At 34.4% G+C, this 23,495-nt stretch overlaps 1 protein-coding gene across 1 annotated transcript in view; it reads left to right on the top strand.

Annotated features, from left to right (window-relative positions):
- Positions 1–23,495, top strand: part of HSPA4L (heat shock protein family A (Hsp70) member 4 like) — a 63,676-nt gene that overhangs the window by 19,305 nt on the left and 20,876 nt on the right. The window contains exons 5-17 of the mRNA XM_015475394.3: positions 340–462; positions 2,882–2,981; positions 3,310–3,443; positions 5,151–5,395; positions 5,536–5,612; positions 6,273–6,424; positions 7,227–7,333; positions 10,140–10,273; positions 12,067–12,266; positions 16,689–16,787; positions 18,440–18,577; positions 20,979–21,104; positions 21,402–21,509. Coding sequence (XP_015330880.2) covers positions 340–462; positions 2,882–2,981; positions 3,310–3,443; positions 5,151–5,395; positions 5,536–5,612; positions 6,273–6,424; positions 7,227–7,333; positions 10,140–10,273; positions 12,067–12,266; positions 16,689–16,787; positions 18,440–18,577; positions 20,979–21,104; positions 21,402–21,509 — 1,743 coding nt within the window. The remainder of the gene's footprint in view (positions 1–339; positions 463–2,881; positions 2,982–3,309; positions 3,444–5,150; positions 5,396–5,535; positions 5,613–6,272; positions 6,425–7,226; positions 7,334–10,139; positions 10,274–12,066; positions 12,267–16,688; positions 16,788–18,439; positions 18,578–20,978; positions 21,105–21,401; positions 21,510–23,495) is intronic.

Below are 23,495 nucleotides of genomic sequence, written 5' to 3'. Positions count from 1 at the left end.
TTAAATAAAATTTTTTTTCCTGTGTTCTCATTTTCTTTTCACAAAACTGTATTACTAAAGTTTTCATTTTAAAGAAAGATAATTTGACCTTTTTCCCCTTATTTGTTTACAAGAATAGTAAATGATAAAACTTGCTTTTGTGGGAGACGGGGATCTGGTTGTAATACTATGTAATACTATGGGTAAGGCACTGGAACTTCAGAGATGAGATATGATGATACTAGAGCAATATTTTTGGTATGTAAGTTCATTGAGTTAGGACTCTGCCTTTTTCATTAAATACTAGATGAAATACTAGATGAATAAATGACTCATTAAATATCTCCACTTGGGCTTCAGGTGCGATACCTAGAAGAAGAAAGACCTTTTGCAATTGAGCAGGTTACTGGGATGCTGTTGGCTAAGCTTAAAGAGACTTCAGAAAATGCTTTGAAGAAACCAGTGGCTGACTGTGTGATTTCAGTAAGTTTTACCTCAGTACTGAACACTCTTGAATCATATTTTCCAGTATATTAATGTTATATGGAAATGTTTTTCTTCCCTTATCTAGTAAATAACCTCCAATTTTTTCATTCAGGAAAGAGTTTCCCATAAAGTTAATTGTGATAATCAGCTAATCTTTAAAGAAAAAAACTAATGTATGTGATTAATTGGTGATTGCTGTACCTGCCACTTACCCTTAAGAATCTTTCTAGGTGGCGCTTAAACATCCCAGCTTCAGGGAACCTTAACACTTACATCAAAGGTTGAAAATGCCCAGTTGGAAATTTGAGATTGTGTATATTCTGTATCCGGAAGAAAGATCCTTTTTTAAAAATGATAAATTAGATGTATTTAACATGTATACATAAATACATATGCATATGTATACAAGTTTTGACATATGCATATACCCGTGAAACATCATCACAGTCAGTATAATAAACATGTTTATCACCCCTCAAAAATCAACTTAAGCTTTTAAGGTAAAAATGGTTTGTATATAAGGTGAAAAACATGGTGCTTTGATATACATGATGAAAATGATCACTGTAGTCAAACAGTACATCTATCTCCTATAGTGACATTTTTTGTGTTTGTGTGGCAAGAGTACCTGAGATCTACTTTCTTAGCAAATTTCAGCATATAATACAGTATTATTAACTGTAACCATGCTATACATTAGATTTCTAAAAGTTATTCTACATAAATAAAATTTTATACACTTTGACCATTGACTTCTGATTTCCCCCACTACCCTATCCCTGGTAACCACCATTTTATTCTATCCTATGAATTTGACTTCTTCAGATTCCACATATAGGTTAGATCATGCATTATTTTTCAGAAAGAAAAGATCTGTCTTTTAAGGATTCTTAACATTTAATCATTTACCCGGTCTTTTATCTCTTGAGATCCCGCTATATATTGACAACTAGGTTTTAAGTTACATGTTGTCACCTAAATGTGAATGTATTCTTAGTACTGTTAAACTTGGCTACAGAAGTTCAAGCCTCACATCATCAAAAGAATGGAATATTATGACTTTTCAGTGAACTTAGTAATTATGTCAGAAATTAGTATCAGAATATGGCATTGTGAATTTCTTGGCCATTATTAACTTTGTAATTAGTGCACTAAGCCTGTGTGAACTATACAAGGGGAATTTTTTTCTGTTTATGTAGTCATATCTCTCATGGCTAAAAAAGCACCTGGTACATAAGTTCTCAGTGAATATTAAGTGAACCATAGCTTATAATGTAAATTTTTATCAGAAGGATAGTACCAAAATCAGGATATACAGACTTGTCAAAATTCAAGTTCTTTTAGTGTTATCATCTATTAAATGAAATTTCTGAATTCAGAAAGCAGTTAACTTGAAATTGGAAGAGTCCCAAGTCATTTTGTACATGAATGTACTCAGTTTTTTATAAATCTCTAGACCAAAGGAAAGTGCTTCTTACTTTGATAATACTAAGTATATGTAGTCTTAATTATGTTTTAAATTATGAGTTTATTTTTAATAGAAACATAACCTAATGTTTTTTGGTGATTTATAAAGAAACACATGCTCATCGTAAGCCCCTGCACCTGCAATATAGTTTCCTCTCCCTTTGGAATATAACCATTGTAATCATTTGGGAGTGTATTCTTCTAGTAGTACATACACACACAAAAATGAAATCATGCTATACGTACACCCCCTTTTTTTTAATGTAATAAAGATACTATTCCATGACAGTTCAGATTGATCTGATTCTAACATCCACATCAAATTTCTTTATGTGGATATAACATATGTAACCAATCTCATTTTAACAGACTCTTGGGTTGTTAATGTTTCATTATTAAAATATAAACAAATATGTATTTTTATAGAATAGACCAACATGAGATGGATTTAGATGAACATATTTTTGAAATTCCACAGTATTCCTCTATTTTACTAATTGCTTTAAATTTGTGTTCATACTTTAGGTCAAAACTTTTGATATAGCAGTTGACAACCTTAAAAAAAAAAAAGGGCTTCCCTGGTCACTCAGATAGTAAAGACTCTGCCTGGAATGCGGGAGATCTGGGTTCGATCCCTGTGTTGGGAAGATCCCCTGCAGGCGGGCATGACAACCCACTCCAGTATTCTTGCCTGGAGAATCCCCATGGTCAGAGGAGTCTGGGAGGGAACAGTCCATGGGGTCACACAGAATTGGACACAACTGAGCGACTAAGCACAACCTAAAAAAAAAAAAAAAACACAGTATTTTTTCTCATTTATTTAATTAGAGCATCATTTATTACTTTACATAAGTTTTGGTGTAATTATTTTCATTTTCAGTTGATGAAATGTTTAAGTAAAATGTATTACAATGAACTAATACTCTTGATTATTGTTTTGCAATACCAGATTCCTAGCTTTTTCACTGATGCTGAGAGAAGATCTGTGATGGCTGCAGCCCAGGTTGCAGGTTTAAATTGTTTAAGGTTAATGAATGAAACTACTGCAGGTGAGCCGTTTGCAATTTGAAAATCACTGTCATTAAAATATTATTATAGTTTTTTCCTAATTAGTACAAGGCATTTATTTTTAATAACTCTGTAATGTCCTGATATCTTATAAGCTTATCATTTTGGAGTACAGCATTTTGGCAGAGATTAAACATGTCTTCCACTGACTCTTGGGTCATTAACATTATAGGGTAGAAAAAATAAAACATTAACCAAATTGTGAAAAGCTATTTTACTTTGAAGCTAACTAAAATGTAGTATCAACATGACTTATTTATTGTTTTCCAAGCGATTGCTTTGCTAATCTCATTCTTTGTTCTTGCATAGTTGCTCTAGCATATGGAATTTATAAACAGGATCTTCCTCCATTAGATGAGAAACCAAGAAATGTAATATTTATTGATATGGGACATTCTGCCTATCAGGTCTCAGTTTGTGCTTTTAACAAAGGAAAACTTAAAGTAAGTAAATGATTTGCTATATTTAATTTAATGGTTAAGAGCATATAAGACTAAATTGAGAACTGTAATGCATGGATTTAAACCCTGGTTCTGCCACTTAAAAACTGTGACTTTGAGCAGGTTATGTAACCTCCCCAAATCTCAGGCTCCTCACCTGAGGATATGATCAGTAAGTATCTCATAGAATTTTTGAGGATTAAATGAATTAAAGTTTATAAGATGCTTGGAATACCATATTGCGGTTATTACGTGTTAGCTATTTTTTATTAGTGTTGAGGTGTTTGTCACCTATCAGGGAGCATAAATTACATATTTATAAATGTACATAGGAAACATTTTCTAAAATGATTCCCATTGTCTTTAGAAACCTTTCTATCCAAGAATCCTAATCAAAATTTTCTATGGTTTTATTTATCTCTCTGTGCTTATCTTTTTATAGCCTTTGGTTTTATATTCATTTCTACATTAATTCTCTTACCCAGACTTACACACACTCTCTGTCCCTATTACACACATGTATAGAATTTGCTCAGAAGATTAAATGCTTTGGGTTACCCAGAACCTTTTAGAGCCTTTTGTGTTGAAGTGTATATTACTATATTAACATCCTTGTAATCATAAAATTAAAGGGAAATTACTCATAGTGAATATAGGAGTCTGTTCACTGATTCTCCATGTTAATCTGTGGGACGACAGCCCCTTCAGACTATGCTCACATCCTACTGTGATGTTTACCACTATTCCACCACCCATCCTTATGCAAAAGGCTGAAACACACCAATGTGGAACTCGACTTTCTGGCAATTACTATTATAACTAGATTTTTACCCTCTGCCACAGGGAGATAGACTAGATGTCTTGGTTCTATGGTTTCAAGAGCTATATCATTGAAGTCTGTGACTTTTCTGCTCCTTTTCTATTAGACTGCTTAGCTGAGGCCAGTTGTTCAACAAGCTTATTAAATTCTTGTCTCTCCTCTTCATTTTTTTTTAATTTTCTTTTTTGGTTCCTTACATGCTCTTTTGTTCCTTCTATATGTTTATAAAAATAGTCTGGCTTTTTAGGGGATTGGGGGCAGTGATTCTTGATTTGTAAATTTGTAAAACATTTTTTTAAAACTTTTTTAAAAGCACTTTTTGTTTTGTATTGGAGTATAGCCAATTAACAATGTTGTGATAGTTTTGGGTGAACACTGAAGGGACTCACCCATACATAAACATTTATCATTTCTCCCTCAAACTCCCCTCCCATCCAGGCTACCACATAACAAACACTGAGCAGAGCTCCATGTTTGATCAATTAAAATATTTTATATTTAATCTTTGGATTGGCTCTCTTGGCTCTTTTGTCTTTGGTTACATACTTAGGACTCTTTCTTTGCTCTCTTAAGCTTGGTTTTTGGCCCATCTGTTCAGTGCTGTTGTAGAACCAAAGAATGTGAGATAATGAACTTTTAGTCATTGCAACTCAACTTTTCAGAATTAAAGGTACTCTCCCACATAGGTATATAGATCTATAAAGGAGATAATTCAGAATGGATAAATACGTTGGCTAAATATAATTAATATAAGTGATTCCAAATTTGGCACACCTGTAATTTTTGAAAAATTCTTTCGTTTTAATTTTAAAAGGTTTTTTCAGGTAGGTTTAATTTTTGAAAGCATGTAATATTTCTGAAAATTCAGTTCTGGTTTTTCAATTAAACAGGTCTTGGCTACTACGTTTGATCCATATTTGGGTGGCAGGAACTTTGATGAGGTTTTAGTAGACTACTTCTGTGAAGAGTTCAAGACAAAATATAAGATAAATGTGAAAGAAAACTCTCGGGCCTTGTTGCGTTTATATCAGGAATGTGAAAAACTAAAGAAGCTAATGAGTGCAAATGCATCAGATCTTCCACTGAACATTGAGTGTTTCATGAATGACCTTGATGTTTCTAGTAAAATGAACAGGTACCATGTATGTTTTCAATTGAAAAGTGTTTCCTCATTTTATGTTTGGATCGTGTCTAATTTTTTTCATTCTGTTATTTCAGAAGATAGGCTCTACTTTTGTACCCCCAAATAATGACTTTTATTTCATTTTCCCACAGGGCTCAGTTTGAACAATTATGTGCTTCCCTCTTAGCCAGAGTTGAACCACCATTAAAAGCAGTAATGGAACAAGCAAGTAAGTGAAAGTTCCTGAACTAACCATCAAAACTGTACCATGGTGTTACTTTAATGGGGTAGAAATTTGTAAAAGCAATAAAAAAGTCATGTGTTTTGTTTTTTTTTTTTAAGGTTAGTATTTCTTATTTTAGAGAAGGAGTTTATAACTCATTCTTTATTCATAAGACAAGGGCCACTAGACATCAGAGTTTATGAGAACTCATCCTGGCCCATACTGTTTACATCATAAAACTAATGCTAGTTATATTTGAAGGTATTTTTATAAGTAAGTTTTTAAAGATTGATCAGAAGTAGAAGTGAGAACATGACTGCTTTTTGTTAAGGTTTTTCATGACCAATTAAAAACTAGTTCCTATGGGGATTTGTGAGGTAGAAGTTAGAAAAAATGAAGGACTCTGAACAGTTTCTTTAAAGTCCATGAAGTGTTTGTCTGTTTTATCGTCACTTCATCATCTGGACCAAGTACAGTGCCTGATATGTAGATAATAAATATCTATTAAATTTTGCTTTTTTCCAAATTTATTTTTATTTTCTTTTTGTTCTACCTTGTTTTGAGTAAATTAAAAAAATTCATTTTTTTAAAAAAGTACTTTCCAGAGTCTACTATTCACATTTTTTATAAAGACTGTCTTAATTTTTGAAACATTTTCTTTTCCAGACTTACAACGTGAAGACATAAGTAGTATAGAAATTGTAGGGGGAGCAACACGAATTCCTGCTGTGAAAGAGCAAATCACTAAATTCTTTCTTAAAGACATAAGTACCACATTAAATGCTGATGAAGCTGTTGCAAGAGGATGTGCATTACAGGTATGATTATTAGTCTTTATTTTGCCAGAAATACGGTGATAGGCCTCAAAGAACTTTTTAATTTATTATGTGGTCCAACCACTCAACAATTAGCTAAAGTGGTGTTGGAGAAAACTCTTGAGAGATCCTTGGACTGCAAGGAAATCTAACCAGTCCATTCTAAACAAGATCAGTCCTGGGTGTTCATTGGAAAGACTGATGCTAAAGCTGAAACTCCAATACTTTGGCCACCTCCTGTAAAGAGTTGACTCATTGGAAAAGACTCTGATGCTGGGAGGGATTGGGGGCAGGAGGAGAAGGGGATGACAGAGGATGAGATGGCTGGATGGCATCACTGACTCGATGGACATGAGTTTGAGTGAACTCCGGGAGTTGGTGATGGACAAGGAGGCCTGGTGCGCTGCGATTCATGAGGTCGCAAAGAGTCAGACACGACTGAGCGACTGAACTGAACTGAAATTAAAATTATTCCTGATAAATAAAGGTTATGTCTATCCAATTTGTTTTTAAGCTGTCATAGGACTCTATGCCATTAACTACACTGAAGACATTTATTTTATGAATTCTTGTGTTTATTCCTATTTAAAATTACTTTTTTGAGATTAAAAAATATTTTACATAAATTTTTGTAAAGTCACAGAAAGAGTGCGCTGACACTTTAAAATTTTACTAGTTATTACCAAAAACCCAGAAATTTTTTAAATGGAACAGTTTTATTATAACAACTTTGTTAAGCAGTCATGGTAACATGGGGTATGTTTGGCATTTTTCTATTTAAATATGGTATCCATCTTATTTTCAGTGTGCAATTCTCTCACCAGCATTTAAAGTGCGTGAATTTTCCATAACAGACATTGTTCCTTATTCAATCACATTAAGATGGAAGACCTCTTTTGAAGATGGAACTGGGTAAGTTACTTTTAAAGCCTTGGTTAGAGCTTATCAAAATAAGAAATTGAACCTACTTTTCTTTTTTTTGAACCTACTTTTCTAAATTAGAGGAATTTATACTCACTGGAAAAGACTCTGATGCTGGGAGGGATTGGGGGCAGGAGGAAAAGGGGACGACAGAGGATGAGATGGCTGGATGGCATCACTGATTCGATGGACGTGAGTCTGAGTGAACTCCAGGAGTTGGTGATGGACAGGAGGCCTGGCGTGCTGTGATTCATGGGGTCGCAAAGTGTCGGACATGACTGAGTGACTGAACTGAACTGAACTGAACTGATACTCCTTAAACTTGTCAAACACTTTATTATTTTAGAAACAAGGAGAATATAAAAACATGATATATCTGTAAACCATGAATGGCATATTTTTAGTTAATATGTTAATATAAAAGTAAAACATTCTCAGTTTCAAATATAAATCACAGTATAGAAATATAAAAACTTAAAAAAACCTCTATTTGCTATACTCCAACTCTCTTAGCCCATTTTATTGAGATAACTAATTATTTTAACAGCTGAGTATATATTCTCCTGGAGGAGGAAATGGTAACTCACTCTAGTATCCTTGCTTGGAAAATTCCATGGATAGAGGAGCCTGGCAGGCTGCAGTCCATACGGTCACAAAGAGTTGGACATGACTGAGCACACACACATGTATCTATCAAGTCATTTTCTTTCAATATCCAAACAAAAACATGTACTTTTAAAATATTTACATGATCATGTGTATATATCCATAAAAATTGCTTTTTCAAATATATATCACCTTTCCATATCAACAGACAGTAACTTTTCAGACAATTGTAGGTGCCATAATTTAACCAGTATATTGTAAAGTTATGTTTTTCCTGTTGTAAGCAAGTGCTATTAGGACTATCTTTGTACATATCTCCTTGTTTGGTTGTGTTTGATATATCTAAGGTAACTATGTAGGACTGAAATTGAGCCAGAGGGTTATGAACATTATTTTAACTAATATTGCCAAATTATTCACTAAAAAGAATATACCAAGCTATATTCCTAATAACATTGTATGAGATAATTATTTTAGCTCATTTTCTCCTGTATATTTAAATGTAACATTCTAATAGTAAAGACAATTAGCACTTTGTTATTTTCATTTCTGACTGTAATAAGCTAGTCTTTCTGTGCTTTGACATTAGCATTTCCTTTTCCATGAAGTGCCCAGCATTTAAATTGTTTACTTTCCTTCCAAAATAGAAATCTGTATTTGATACTATATTTGACTTTTTAGAAGTACAGTTTGTATAATAAAGTAAACCTGTATTTAGGTTTTGAAGTTGCTTTTAAGATTTTGTTCTGTGTTCTACACATTCCCTAGAACTTGAAATTTTTGTGCAAAATTTAAAAAATATGGATTATCAACCTAATTGGAAGGTTTTGCAGGACATATGTTAATGTCAACTTTGAGGCAAGAAATATTATTTATTAAAGTTAATTTCAGTTAAGTGTAGTATAAGTGATCCAAAAAAATTTATAAGAAAATACATTGCAAGTTTAAATATATTCTAGTGACTACAATAAGAAAGTAGAAGGTATTGGTAGGATAGAGGTAAAGGTCCATAAAAGTGACATTTTCAAACCATACATAATTAATAGGATGATGGTATGCTGCTGCTGCTGCTAAGTCGCTTCAGTCATGTCCGACTCTGTGCGACCACATAGACGGCAGCCCACCAGGCTCCCCCATCCCTGGGATTCTCCAGGCCAGAACACTGGAGTGGGTTGCCGTTTCCTTTTCCAATGCAGGAAAGTGAAAAGTGAAAGTGAAGTTGCTCAGTCTTGCCCGACTTGTAGCGACCCCATGGACTGCAGCCCACCAGGCTCCTCTGTCCATGGGATTTTCCAGGCAAGAGTACTGGAATGGGGTGCCATTGCCTTCTCCGAATGGTGGTATACATAATAATAAAGAGTGATTTTCTGGGTCACTATAAACAGTAGTTATAAGTCATTTCTGTTACACTGTTTAAAAAATAGGAATTGCTTTTGTAGCTTTTAAAGCTTCCTGTAAGAGAAAATACTATAAAGGGCATTGTTACATCAACTGAAAAACTTGGAATTTGGTTTATAGATTAAAGTTTTAAAAGTTTATAAAGTAGATAGCTGTACTGTGGTTATATTAGAGAATGTCCCTGTTAGGAAGAATACCTTTAAAAATTTTTGGGTAAAGAGCCATCATGTATGTAACACCCACAGCTTGTTCAGAAAAAAAAAGTACACATACAACTGTGTGTGTGTGTACTCAAAATGATGAAATAAATGGGTTAAAACAGTAACAAATTTAGGTAAAAGATATACAGGTGTTCCTTATCCTTGTTTTATTTTTGTACCTTTCTATGAGTTTGAAATTATTTCCAATTAAAAGTATTTTTAAGGGAGCTAGAATAAAAAGGGTTACATATGATAAGTGTTTTAGAAACTAATCGACAGAATTTGGTCCTCATATGTGAACAACAACAACAAAAATCCCTATAAATTGGCCTTAAAATATACCTCCTCTCAGGTAATTTTTCCCATTTTAGTAAGAGAGAATTATCTGTTACTATGACAGACATTCTAAAACTTTGAGCCATAAACTTGTCAAAATTCATTGTATGTTTATTTGTAGCAAAACCAATAATTCTTTTTCTTAACATTTGTGCAGAGGTATTTAAAATTGCTGCTTATGAATTAAAAATGAGATGGATTCTGTGATTAGGTTCATAGGAAGCTCTCTGTTTAACTGTTTTCCCGCTCCATTTTAGGGAATGCGAAGTATTCTGTAAGAACCATCCTGCCCCATTCTCAAAAGTCATTACTTTCCACAAGAAAGAACCATTTGAACTAGAAGCATTTTATACTAATTTACGTGAAGTGCCTTATCCGGATCCAAGAATTGGTAAGAAAACTCCCAGTTTTTTTTTTTTTTCCATAAAATTTAGCCTCTTAACAGTATTTGAATCAAGGAAGCAAATTAACTTTTCAGCTAACCCAACACTGGATTTTTAAACAAAGATAGTCGTACTTTTTTCTAAACATGCACTTTTTGGTGCTTAGAGTTTTATTTCTGGATAACAACAGGTTTGAATATTTTTAATTCATTTTTAACATCTATATTTAAAATGTTCTGTAATTGGCTTGAGAGGTTGGATGATGGTTATTTTTTAATGAAAAAGCTAATCAGTAAACTTGAATATGTAGTCAATGCTGTCAGACTGACTACATATTGTGACTTTAAACTCATGTTCAACACACTGGCAACAACTAGAATGAGTATTACTGGTTCGACCCACGGGCAACAGATAGAATGAGTATTACTGGATTAATACGAAAGTGAAACTAGGAGACTAATATCCATTTCAGCTGAGTTATCTTTTTAGAAGATACCAAAAAAAGTATGATTTGTATCATTTAAAAGAAAATAAAATTTTAAAATTTTCTATATGTGCTACTTTTATTGATTAAAATGAGGACAGTATTAATATTTCAAGTACATTATTTAAAACAGTAGAAGTAACTATTGAAAATGGTATTAGTTTTCTAGGGCTTCTATAACAAAGCACCACAAACTAGATATTTCAACAATAGAAATGTACTGTCTCACAGTTCTGGAGGCTGGAACATTCAAAATTAAGGTGGTGGTGGGATCGATTCCTTCTGAGGGCTGTGAGGGAAGGATCCATTCCAGGCATTTGTCTTTGGCTCATAGATGGCCATCATCATGCTCATGTGTCCTTCTCCTCTTGTGTGTATCCATCTCCAAATAAGGACACCAGGTCATTGAATTAGAGCCCACCAATAACTTCACTTTAACTTGATTACTTTGTAAAGACCCTGTCTCAAAATAAGGTCATTTCCTGAGGTTACTGGAGAGTAGGCCTTCAACATATGCATTGGGGCTAGAGGGAAGGTCACAATTCAACCTTTAAAAATCTGCCTAATATTCTCTCTTTACCATGGAAACATTATATATTTGAGATTTTTTTCTAAAAAATAAAATATCAGATTTCTTTTTTTCTTACTGAGATCTCCCCAGAGCAGGTATCAAACCCATGTTGTCTGCATTGGCAGGTAGATTCTTTAGCACTGAGCTACCAAAGAAGCCCTAAAACACCAGATTTCTTAAACTGAAAAAATTAGTGTAAACTAGGTAGTAGTGACTGTATAGCTTAGCAATTTTGCTATAGGTAAGTTCCAGGAAAAGGAAATTTAAATTGCTTTGTGAATTACCAAGATGATGATTTGCACAGTTTATAACAAACAGGTAATATGTATTTGGTTTTAAAGTTCAAAAATTTAATTTTGCTATTTTGGTCTTCGTATGGCAATATTGTAAAACCTAAAAGTGATATTGCCTTCAGTCAAGATTGTGCTTGATTAAGATCCTTAACTCTCTTTCCTGTCACTGATGACTTGGGGCAGGTTGTTTAACCTTTTGAGTCTTTTTTTTTTTTATTTTTAGTTGAAGGACAATTGGTTTACAACCTTTTGAGTTTTTATTTGTACCAGGTTTATTATATTAAAAAAAGGTGATTGGGGGAAATGCATGCCCCACAATAATTAATCAGAATATGATCATAATTTTAAGATTTTTTTTGCCAACATTTGAAAATGATCGTAAAATTACTGAATGAATGAATTGAATGAGTTAATCTGAGGCTATGTTCTGATCAAAGTTTTTTTTTCCTTAAGGGAACTTTACTATTCAGAATGTTTTCCCACAATCTGATGGTGATAGTTCCAAAGTTAAGGTTAAAGTTCGTATTAATATCCATGGAATCTTCAGTGTGGCTAGTGCATCTGTAATTGAGAAGCAAAATATAGAAGGAGATCAGAGTGATGTTCCTATGGAGACAGAAACTTCTTTTAAGAATGAAAGCAAAGATGATGTGGTATGTGGAAATACTATTTTTAAAAGGCTCCTCTAATAATATATACAGTGTCTTAATTATAACTCTTGTGTGTGTGTGTTCAGTCGCTCATTAGGGTCTGAACAGAAAAACGTGCTGTACATTCAGTAACATTACAATAGATTCTTGATAGTTTCTTTATGAAAGAGTTAATGTGACTCTAATGTTGTGTTGGCTTAGTATCAGTGAAAGAATCTTAAGAGAAAGTGATTGTATTCCATTACATAAAGTTTTCTTCTTTTTATATATAGTATTTGTAAGTTACTTTAAAGACTTTGGTTAGATTTTTTTCAAACCATAATTGGATGTCTGCCCTCGATTTTTCATCTATTTGTGCATGTTAAGAGTGGATTTTAACATTTTAAATTTCAAGACAGTTTCTCCCATTTTTAAAAGTTGTCTTTTTGTCTGTTTTTACTAAAAATTACTGTAAAATCTTTTCTTTCAGAATGATCAGAATTCTACCACTACTTCATTTAAGAAGTGTGGCATTTTCTTTCATTTTTCTTCACATGTATTATTTTCCTGTTACATCCTTCCTTCCTTGAATTAAGGAGAAGGAAATACTGTCCCAATATGTTGGTAAGGATAGTCAATTTTCATGAATAAACATAAGAATAATAGGTTGAAAAGTTAATTTTCTTAATTATGGTTTACAACAACTGTGGTAGACGTGTAAATTTAATCCATTAAGATTTAGTTTTACCAAAATTTAAAGCATTCTGTATTCTTTTTGGAGTAAGTTCTTTTACAGCTGTTTAACTTCTTCACCTCTTTTTCTAAAAAGTCTCTGTGTAATGTTTTAGACCTTGAGTTTTCTCTGTGTAATGTTAGTGAATCCTGGGCACTAAAAACAAGGAGATTGTGGCACCCATTTTCCACCTCTCGCATTTCTTATATGCTGCTTCTATTTGTATGTGGGCTTGAAATCCAGTTCGCCAGCCCTTTAGGATGACTTCTGAATGTGTACTTAAAAAACTCACTTGTGTATAAAATGCATGAATTTATAGCATCTGCTTTGGGCACTCAGAGATTGATTTGCTTACAAGAGTGTTTTTGGCTTACTAGAGAATATTTCCAGGTACTTGGTGTTCCATATAAAGTATTTCTTCCAGTTGAGTGAGATGTTCCTGAGCGTATCTTCTGTAATTTATATAATCAAGGGACAAAAAAAAGGTTACTGACATTATGGGTCATATAGTTAGCATTGTTGGAGAGCACATTCACATATATCATCTCCTTTTAAATCTCTACCTTAGCCGATATAACCCATGTTGAATAAATTGTAGTTTATTTCCTTATTCTTGTTTTCTGTGTAGAAAACATCCTATGTACTGTCTTGCTTAGTGGTTCTCTCTAGGACTTTTTTCTTTAATTCTATATCCAGAAGTTTAAAAGCTTAAGGTTTGAATACTATCATTAAGCAGTCTCTCCCTTCCCCCTCCAAAAATTCGAGTAGAGTGAGTAAATTCGAAGTAGACCCTGGAAGCTAATTATTTAAGCTTTAGAGGAGAACATGAGAAGACAGTAAGATCGTTTTTACTGTTCCTCGTTGCTGACATTGCTGGCAGATGAAACCTAGGTATGTATAAGTGAGCAGCAGTGGTTGTTTTTGTTTTTTTTCTTTGCATGCAAGTTAGTTTATGAGAGATTATGTTATGGGCCTCATTTTTTTCATTAAAAATTAAGATATCTTCAATTTTCCTAAAAAACTGTAGCATAGATTGCCAGCTTTTCTTCAGAACAGTAAAAAGATGTCTCAGAAAGTGAACACTTTTCTTCTAGGTATTTATAACTATGTGGACATATTAGGGGAGAAGGCAATGGCACCCCGCTCTGGTACTCTTGCCTGGAAAATCCCATTGATGGAGGACCCTGGTAGGCTGCAGTCCATGGGGTCACTAAGAGTCGGACACGGCTGAACGATTTCACTTTAACTTTTCACTTTCATGCATTGGAGAAGGAAATGGCAACCCACTCCAGTGTTCTTGCCTGGAGAATCCCAGGGACGGGGGAGCCTGGTGGGCTGCTGTCTGTGGGGTCGCACAGAGTTGGACACGACTGAAGCGACTTAGCAGCAGCAGTAGCAGGACATATTAGGAAGGTATCACAACTTAGGCTTCATTACACAGTGAAGGATCAAAGAGACTATCATACCGTAATTTAACTGATCCTCAACTGTTCACCATTTAGGTTATCTTTTTATCTATTTTTTAATTCAAAATGTCTGATTAACTTATATGTACCAGGTACTGTCCTAGGCACTGAAGATATATTGGGAAGCAGGATAAAGAAGGTCTGTCCCTTACATTCTAATGGAAAAGCACAGGCAAGAAGCAACAGGATATCATATAAATATAAAGGAAATTAATAGTAGGAGATGTAATTAAGTAATGAGGACAGCCACCTGTGAGGAGGAAAGAGGAAAGCTAGCTCGAGAAAAGGCAGAGTAAGGAGCAAGGTGCAGGTAGGCGTCCAGACAAAGGGAATAACAAGTACAAAGGCCCTGAGGGAAGGATACCTTTTTTGTTACAAAGGTAGCTGATAATAAGATATAGAAAAGGGGAGAGTAACAAGAAAAAGAGATTGAGAAAGTAGATCACAGGACAGATTAGATAATAATTCTGGATTTTAAGTGCTTTTTATTTGTTTGTCAAATAACTAAAAGTACCTAAATTTTGTGTTTAGATACAGCAGTGAATAGTATAACAAAACAGTCTCAACCCTCATGAAGCTTAAAATCAGAGAAGCCAAGTCTAGAGGCACTTTTATTAACTTTCCCACTAGGCATAATATTCCTATGAATCTTCTTAAAAGTATTGTAAAAGATTACCAAATTACTCTCAGATCAACTGTTAAGATGTACAAGCTTCTCCTTATTAATATACCTGAAATTGGGATGGATCGTGCAAATGACATTATACATTCACTGTTGCCTGTGGCAATAATCATGAAAAGTTCTCATCATCTGTACATGTATGAACTTGATTATTACTCCTCATGGCATGAGTTGGCAGTTGCGACCCCTTGACATTAAATTGTATAAGGACCATTCAAGAAAGGAATATTAGTCTTGGTTGTTGTCTGAAAATAATTTACTGATTCCTTCTGGTAAAATACAGAAAAAAAAATAATAAAATTTGTAGAATAGGTATCAGTGGCTTATAAGAAAACTTAGAGATGATACTGGAGCAATTTTTAAATAAATAGCTGGGCTACTAATGTTCTTGATAGCACAAAGGACAAATATGTATAGAACAATTCAGACATCATTAACTGAATTATGTGATTTAGATGAGTTGGGTTATACATGTGAGAAAGTTTTAGAAATACCTTAACCAAATTAATTGATTTATTTTTTTCTTTAGAGATAGGAATATATATGTATTAAATTTAAAATGCCAAGTGATAAAGTATTTCAGCCTTAACTAGAAACATTGTTTTCTTAGTATTACATGAAATAGTTAATAATGTATCTGTTGTCTCTATCTGCATTACCCCAACCCGGCACTGTAACACTTTTTTCACCTCTTCTCTATCATAAGGTTGGGAAAATTACAGAGTTGGAAGGAGGTAGGGCAGGGAGCAGTGGGGATGGAATTTCAGTTCTTGACTTAACAAAGAACACTGCTCTAAGTTTTCGTCTAACATGTTTTTCTCTTTGGGCACAAATAAGCATTAGCCAAGATAACCTTATGGACATTATATGTAATAATGTTTAACTCCATGTATATCTGAACACCTAAATTATCCCAATTCCTGAGTGCCAAACTTTCTTCCTTTTAGGAGGATAGTGGTGGGTAAGATTAAGGAAGACCAGAAAAACCTAATACTTGTGATTTTTTTGCCAAGTTGGGAATCCATTTTGGCAGTCTTATGGCTTGGAAATTTGTCTTTCAGGTTTAAAAAAAAAAGTAAAAGTTTACATTTGATAATTCAGAGACATCTACTTTGACAGTTTTTATGTATTTGAGTATTTTCCTAGATTTTAAAAATACAATTTAATTTATGTGTAATACATAAATTTTGTATCTTTTTCAGTTTATTTTCCCACATTAAGTTCTTTATGAACATTTTTTGTGTCAAGTTTAACGTTCTTTTTTTTGGTCAATCTTGGTTTATGAATTTGACTTAAGAACAATTTTCCATGTATTTGCAGTTATTTGGTCACGGGTGAAAAATAAGATTTATTCACATAGCATCAAATAGATCTTTTCATTTTACTTACTGTCAACCTGAGTATTTATATTAATAGTTACTCCCATTTCAGAAACAGTGAGCTTCTACTTTATTATCTTCACACATGTGAAAACAGGCTTGAACTCTTAAGATATGCTGTTCATTACCAAAAACAGAAAAAAGAAAGAGACTAGAGATATTGTCAGTTACTTATTTTCTTTGCAGGATAAAATGCAGGTTGACCAAGAAGAAGGAGGTCATCAAAAATGTCATGCTGAACACACTCCAGAGGAAGAAATTGACCATACAGGAACCAAAACAAAGGTTTGTTCCACTATTACTGTGCTTAATTGCTCGGTCTTGTGTGACTCTGCAACCCCATGGATAGTAGCTTGCCAGGCTCCTCTCTGTCCATGGGATTTTCTAGGCAAGAATACGGGAGTGGGTTGCCAATTCCTTCTCAGGGGATCTTCCCGACCCAGGGGTTGAACCCGGGTCTCCTGCTTGCAAGCAGATTCTTTACCATCTGAACCACTAGGGAAAGCAGTATACTATTATTGTGGCTGTGTCTTTTTATGTCTTTTCATTAACTTTTTTTTCTCATTAAAAATCATACAATCTCAGAAAATAGAAACTAGAATAGGACAAATGAAGAAAACTTAAATTAGCAATAATGCAGCACCTCAAAACTAACCACTCTGTGGTGCATGCTGCATATCATAAAGCATTCTTAGTGCAAAAATTATATATTTGGAAGTAAAGTTTTAAAGGATAAATAGCTATTAAGAGTCATTATTTTACTGAGAAAATGAGTGCTGATAAAAGAGAAGGGAGAAATACCATGCACCAACCACCCAGATGGCTGGCTACAGCTCTATACTACCATCTTCGACAGATTTTTCTAACCCAAACATAATTTAATTTGGGATGGTTTGTATAGATTTTTTTTCCAAAGGCTGTAAAGACTTGATTTTAAATCTTAGTTTCTCAAGCAATATAAAACCTGAAACCTATTTTTCTAAATTTTTTATTTTATTCAGTGTTTCGTCTTTATTCAACAGCTCTATTTAGACATAATTTACATATCATGCAGTTCTGCCATTTAAGAGTGCAATTCAAAGGTTTTTAATGTACTCAATTATGTAATCATTATCACAATTTTACAACATTTTCATCACTCCAAAAAGAAACCCCACCCATTAGCAGTAACTCTTTATTTCCCCCCAAACCCTCCCCCTGCCAGCCCTAGTCAGCCACTAATATTTTTGAATTATACACTTGCCTGTTCTAGACAGCAGTACAGTATGTGATCCTTTAATGACTGGCTTCTTTTTGCTAAGCATATTTTCAAGGTTTATCCAGGTTGTAGGATATATCAGTACTTCATTCCCTTTTATGGTTGAGTAATACTGTATCATACAGATGTATACCACATTTATTCATTCATCAACTGATGGACACTTGGATTTTTCCTACCTCTTGACTTTTATGAATAATGCTGTTTTGAACAACCATATACAGGTTTTATGTGGATATATATTTTCATTTATCTTGTGCTCATGCCCAGGATTGAAATTGCTGGGTCATATGATATCTCTGTGTTTACAATTTGAGGAACTGCCTATTTTCCAAAATGGCTGTCATATTTTTCTATCTTGTCAACCATGTATAAGGATTCCAATTTCTCTATATTTTCACCATCTCTTATTTTCCTCTTTTATTTTTTCATTATAAGTCATCCTAGTGGGTAGGAAATGGTATTTCATTGTGGTTTCAGTTTGTTTCCCAGCCCAGGATTTTTTTTATGTAGAAAGATTTGGTGTATACAAGAATGTAAAATACTGTCAGTATTAAAATAATATTTTTAAGGTATGGTAGATAATAGTTTTGATTTTACTTTGTTTCATCAGAAATCAGCCTCTTAAATCTATTTTTAAGCTAGAGAAACTTATACTTCTCTTACATTGCTTTTGCAGTCTGGTCTCTCAGAGAAACAAGAGCGACTGAACCAGAACATTAAAAAAGGGAAAGTCAAGAGTATTGATCTGCCTATCCAGAGTAGCCTGTGTAGGCAGCTGGGCCAAGATCTCCTCAACAGCTACATTGAAAATGAGGTATATAAACCTGAATTGATGTTGAAATCGGTGGTGGTGTATTCTGAAATTTTTGTAGAATAATCATCCCTCAAATTTAGGGAACTAGTCTATAACTCATAAGAAATTATTAAATAGATTATTGAATTGCTTTATTTTGGACAAAATGCTGAGCTGTATTAGTGTCATGTACAGTTGTAGCTTTCACCTTAGTTATATGAAAAACATGGCTTGTCTCCACTACAGAGAAAGGCCTTTCCAGCACTAATAATTCTTACCCCTTTTATTGTATCTTAACAGTAGCACACTCAGCAGACATTGTATAGGGAAGTATTACCAGCTCCCCTCTTCAAATGTGTGGTCCTTAAAGATTAAGGTTCAATTCAGAATGTCTTCTTACTTCCATTTGATACTTTTTTAGAAACTGTTGTCATTCTTCAAATTTTCTTTACATGTTTATATGTTTCATTTTATACTCTCTTGAGGAAAAGAGTTTGGTTTCTTTACCAATAGTTGTGTAAAAAGTTGTTTTTTTGTTTTAATTTACATTTAGGTGGTAGTTGTTAGTTTCTACAGGCTTGACCAGCAGTTTTCTTTGGAAGTGCTGCATATTCTCCAGCTGCTGCACATTATTCTAGGAATTTCCTCAAGAGATTTTGACTTTACAGTGTTCTTTTTCTAATACCCACCTATGTCACCTATTCATGAATTGTTAAAAGCTACATTTTATGTGAAGCAAGCATTTCTAGAGATCCCAAATAATTCTGAATTTGTATTATTTGAGACTAGCTTTGCCAAAGAAATGAATTGTGTGGAAGTGCGGCTATGATAAATTTTGTGTGTAAGATTTTTTCTCAAATTTTTGAAATGCCTCATTTTATTTTTAAAATAATTTTATTGGAGTGTAGTTTACAATGTTGTGCTAATTGTCTTATTATTTCAAATTTACAAATATCAGTGCATTGTATTATGTTTAAAATATTATGTTTTTGTTAAAGTACAAATATTTATTACAGATTCTTTCTTGGCTTTTGATTTAATAATTTTTGCTAACATCTTTAAATACTTTGATATCCTCTTTAATCTTCAAACCTATAAAATCAAAGTACTGTTAGAGATCTGCATTTAAAAGATGAGGAAACTGGCAGAAGTAGACTCAATCTCCCAAGTTCAGCAAGTAACCTTTGTTTTGGAGCCCAGTAGTCTGTCTCAAAGCTCAGGATTACAGCCACTATCCTGTATCACTTACCAGAGCCAACGTTTATTCAGTACCAGTTATGTGTCAGGCACTGTCCTGAATACTTTATGTGAATATGTCAATCTTATTAGTAGCCATACAAGATGTATAGATGTATGCTCTCTAGGATAAGAAAACTGAGGCTTAGGTTAGGCAATTTTGCTGCAATTTCAAAGCTAATAAATGGGAAACCTAGGATTTGAACACTAACATACATTAGTCTATTTAAAAAAAAAGTTTTTAATTGACACTGTCTTTTCCAAAACTTTTTCATCACCCCAAACAGAAACTCTAACCACTAATAACTCAACCATTCCTCCCTTCCCCAACCCCCAAGAAACTAATCTACTTTCTATCTCTTTGAATTTGTATAACTCATATAAATGTAATCATACAATATTTATTCTTTGTGTCTGTATTATTTCACTGAGCGTAATGTTTTCAAGGTTCATCAAGTTTGTAACATGTGTCAGAACTTTCTTTTTATAGTAGAATAACATTCCATTTTGCATATATACATTTTATTTGTCCATTCATATGTTAAAGGACAAATGAGTTGTTTCCACCTTTTGGTTATTGTAAATAATGCTGCAGTGAACATTGGGTGACAAATAACTGAGTTCCTGCTTTCAGTTCTTTAATTACATGTCTAGGAGTGAAACTTCTGGGTCACGTTCTAATTCTTGGTTTAGCTTCTTTAGGAGCCACCAAAGTTTTCCCTAACAGGAACATTATTGTACATTCTCAACAGCAATGTACAAGGGTTTCAAATTCTACAAATAGTCACCAATACTTATTTTCCATTTCTTGATTATACTCATCCTAAGGCAATGGCACCCCACTCCAGTACTCTCGCCTGGAAAATCCCATGGACGGAGGAGCCTGGTAGGCTGCAGTCCATGGGGTCGCTAAGAGTCGGACACGACTGAGTGACTTCACTTTCACTCTTCACTTTCATGCGTTGGAGAAGTAAATGGCAACCCACTCCAGTGTTCTTGCCTGGAGAATCCCAGGGATGGGGGAGCCTGGTGGGCTGCTGTCTATGGGGTCGCACAGAGTCAGATACGACTGAAGCGACTTAGCAGCAGCAACAGCAGCAGTAGGTGTGAAGTGATATTTCATTATGGTTTTGGTTTTTATTTCCCTAGTGTTTTCATGGCAACTAATGTAAAACTTTTTGAATAGGGGAAGATGATAATGCAGGATAAGTTAGAGAAAGAAAGAAATGATGCGAAGAATGCTGTTGAAGAATATGTATATGATTTTAGAGACAAGCTTGGCACTATCTATGAAAAATTCATCACTCAAGAAGTAAGTCTAAGTTTTGTAGTTTTTTATTAGACTTATTTAAAATGTTTGCTTGAGCATGCTAATATAAATATATAAATAAATGTTGCAAATATGTTTTTGTTGTCACTCTTTGAAGCACATTTAGGAATGGTTCTTAGTTATTTTTCCAAATTTCAAGAGTCTAGTGAAAACATGTTTATAAATAAGAAACCAGAAAAAAAGTAATTTTTTATATTTGAAAAACATTTTGTCCTTGCTTGATGACTTTTATTCCTAAGGAGAGTATTTTCAATCAGTATCTCTTAACTATATAACTAGGACTTGAATAAACTATCTGCAATATTGGAGGACACAGAAAATTGGCTTTATGAAGAAGGAGAGGACCAACCTAAACAAGTATATATGGATAAGCTTCAAGAATTAAAGGTAAACTTTTTAAAAGTCCATATTAGTGTTGAACAGGACATTAAATTGTCCTAAAAATTATGGTGTAAGAACACAGTATATGTGTTTAATTAATACATAAGAAATTTCTAAGGCAGATATGTGTAACAGGAAATGCTCTCTCTTCATTTAGGAGGTGAGGATTGCTACATGATAATTCAAATTCAATAATGCATAATCATTATTGTCTATTATGATACTCAGATATGAAAATTTAGCAGATGTTCAGTTCACTCGCTCAGTTGTGTTCCACTCTCTGCAACCCCATGGACTGCAGCACATGAGGCTTCCCTGTCCATCACCAACTCCCGGAGCTTGCTCAAACTCATATCTATCGAGTCAGTGATGCCATCCAACCATCTCATCCTCTGTCATCCCCTTCTCCTCCTGCCTTCAATCTTTCCCAGCATCAGGGTCTTTTCAAATGAGTCAGTTCTTCGCATCAGGTGGCGAAAGTATTGGAGTTTCTGTTTCAACATCAGTCCTTCTGATGAATATTCAGGATATTGACTGGTTTGATCTCCTTGCAGACCAAGGGACTCTCAAGAGTCTTCTCCAACACCACAGTTCAAAAGCATCAATTCTTCGGTGCTCAGCTTTTTTTATGGTCCAACTCTCACGTCTATACATGACTAATGGAAAAACCAAAGCTTTTGACTAGACAGACCATTGTTGGCAAAATAATGTCTCAGCTTTTTAATATACTGTCTAGGTTTGTCATGGCTTTTCTTCCAAGGAACAAGCGTCTTCTAATTTCATGGCTGCAGTTGCCCTCTGCAGTGATTTTGGAGCCCCCAAAAGTAAAGTCTCTCACTGTTTTTGTTGTTTTCCCCATTATTTGCCATGAAGTGATGGGACTGGATGCTGTGGTTTGGTTTTTGGAAGGCTGAGTTTTAAGTCAACTTTTTCACTCTCCTCTTTCATCAAGAGGCTCTTTAGTTCTTCTTTACTTTCTGCCAAAAGGGTGGTGCCATCTGCATATCTGAGGTTATTGATATTCTCCCGGCAATCTTGATTCCAGTTTGTGCTTTATCTAGCCTGGCATTTGGGAAGATATACTCTGCATATATGTTAAATACTCTGCATATAGATAAAATAAGCAGGGTGATAGTATACAGCCTTGATGCACTCCTTTCCCAATTTGGAACCCAGTCTGTTGTTCCATGTCCAGTTCTACTATTGCTTCTTGACCTGCATACAGATTTTTCAGGAGGCAGGTTAGGTGGTCTGGTATTCCCATCTCTTTCAGAATTTTCCACAGTTTGTTGTAATCACACAGTCAAAGGCTTTGGCATAGTCAATAAAGCAGAAATAGATGTTTTTCTGGAACTCTCTTGCTTCTTCCATGATCCAGCGGAGGTTGGCAATTTGATCTCTGGTTCTTCTGGCTTTTCTAAAACCAGCTTGAACATCTGGAAGTTCATGGTTCATGTATTGCTGAAGCCTGGCTTGGAGAAATTTGAGCATTACTTTGCTAGCGTGTGAGATGAGTGCATTGCCTTTCTTTGGGATTAGAATGAAAACTGACCTTTTCCAGTCCTGTGGCCACTGCTAAGTTTTCCAAATTTGCTGGCATGTTGACTGCAGCACCTTAACAGCATAATCTTTCAGGATTTGAAATAGCTCAACTGGAATTTCATCACCTCCACTAGCTTTGTTCCTAGTGATGCTTGCTAAGGCCCACTTGACTTCACATTCCAGGATGTCTGGTTCTAGATGAGTGATCAAACCATCGTGGTTATCTGGGTCATGAAGATCTTTTCTGTATAGTTCTTTTTTGGCCACCTCATGCGAAGAGTTGACTCATTGGAAAAGACTCTGATGCTGGGAGGGATTGGGGGCAGGAGGAGAAGGGGACGACAGAGGATGAGATGGCTGGAGTCTCAGTGAACTCCGGGAGTTGGTGATGGACAGGGAGGCCTCGCATGCTGCGATTCATGGGGTCGCAAAGAGTCGGACACGACTGAG

The sequence above is a fragment of the Bos taurus genome, chromosome 17 (assembly GCF_002263795.3).
Source record: "Bos taurus isolate L1 Dominette 01449 registration number 42190680 breed Hereford chromosome 17, ARS-UCD2.0, whole genome shotgun sequence".
In the NCBI taxonomy this organism is placed as follows: domain Eukaryota; kingdom Metazoa; phylum Chordata; class Mammalia; order Artiodactyla; family Bovidae; genus Bos; species Bos taurus.
Note: the sequence above shows the minus strand (reverse complement) of the source record. Positions and strands in the feature narration are given on the sequence as shown.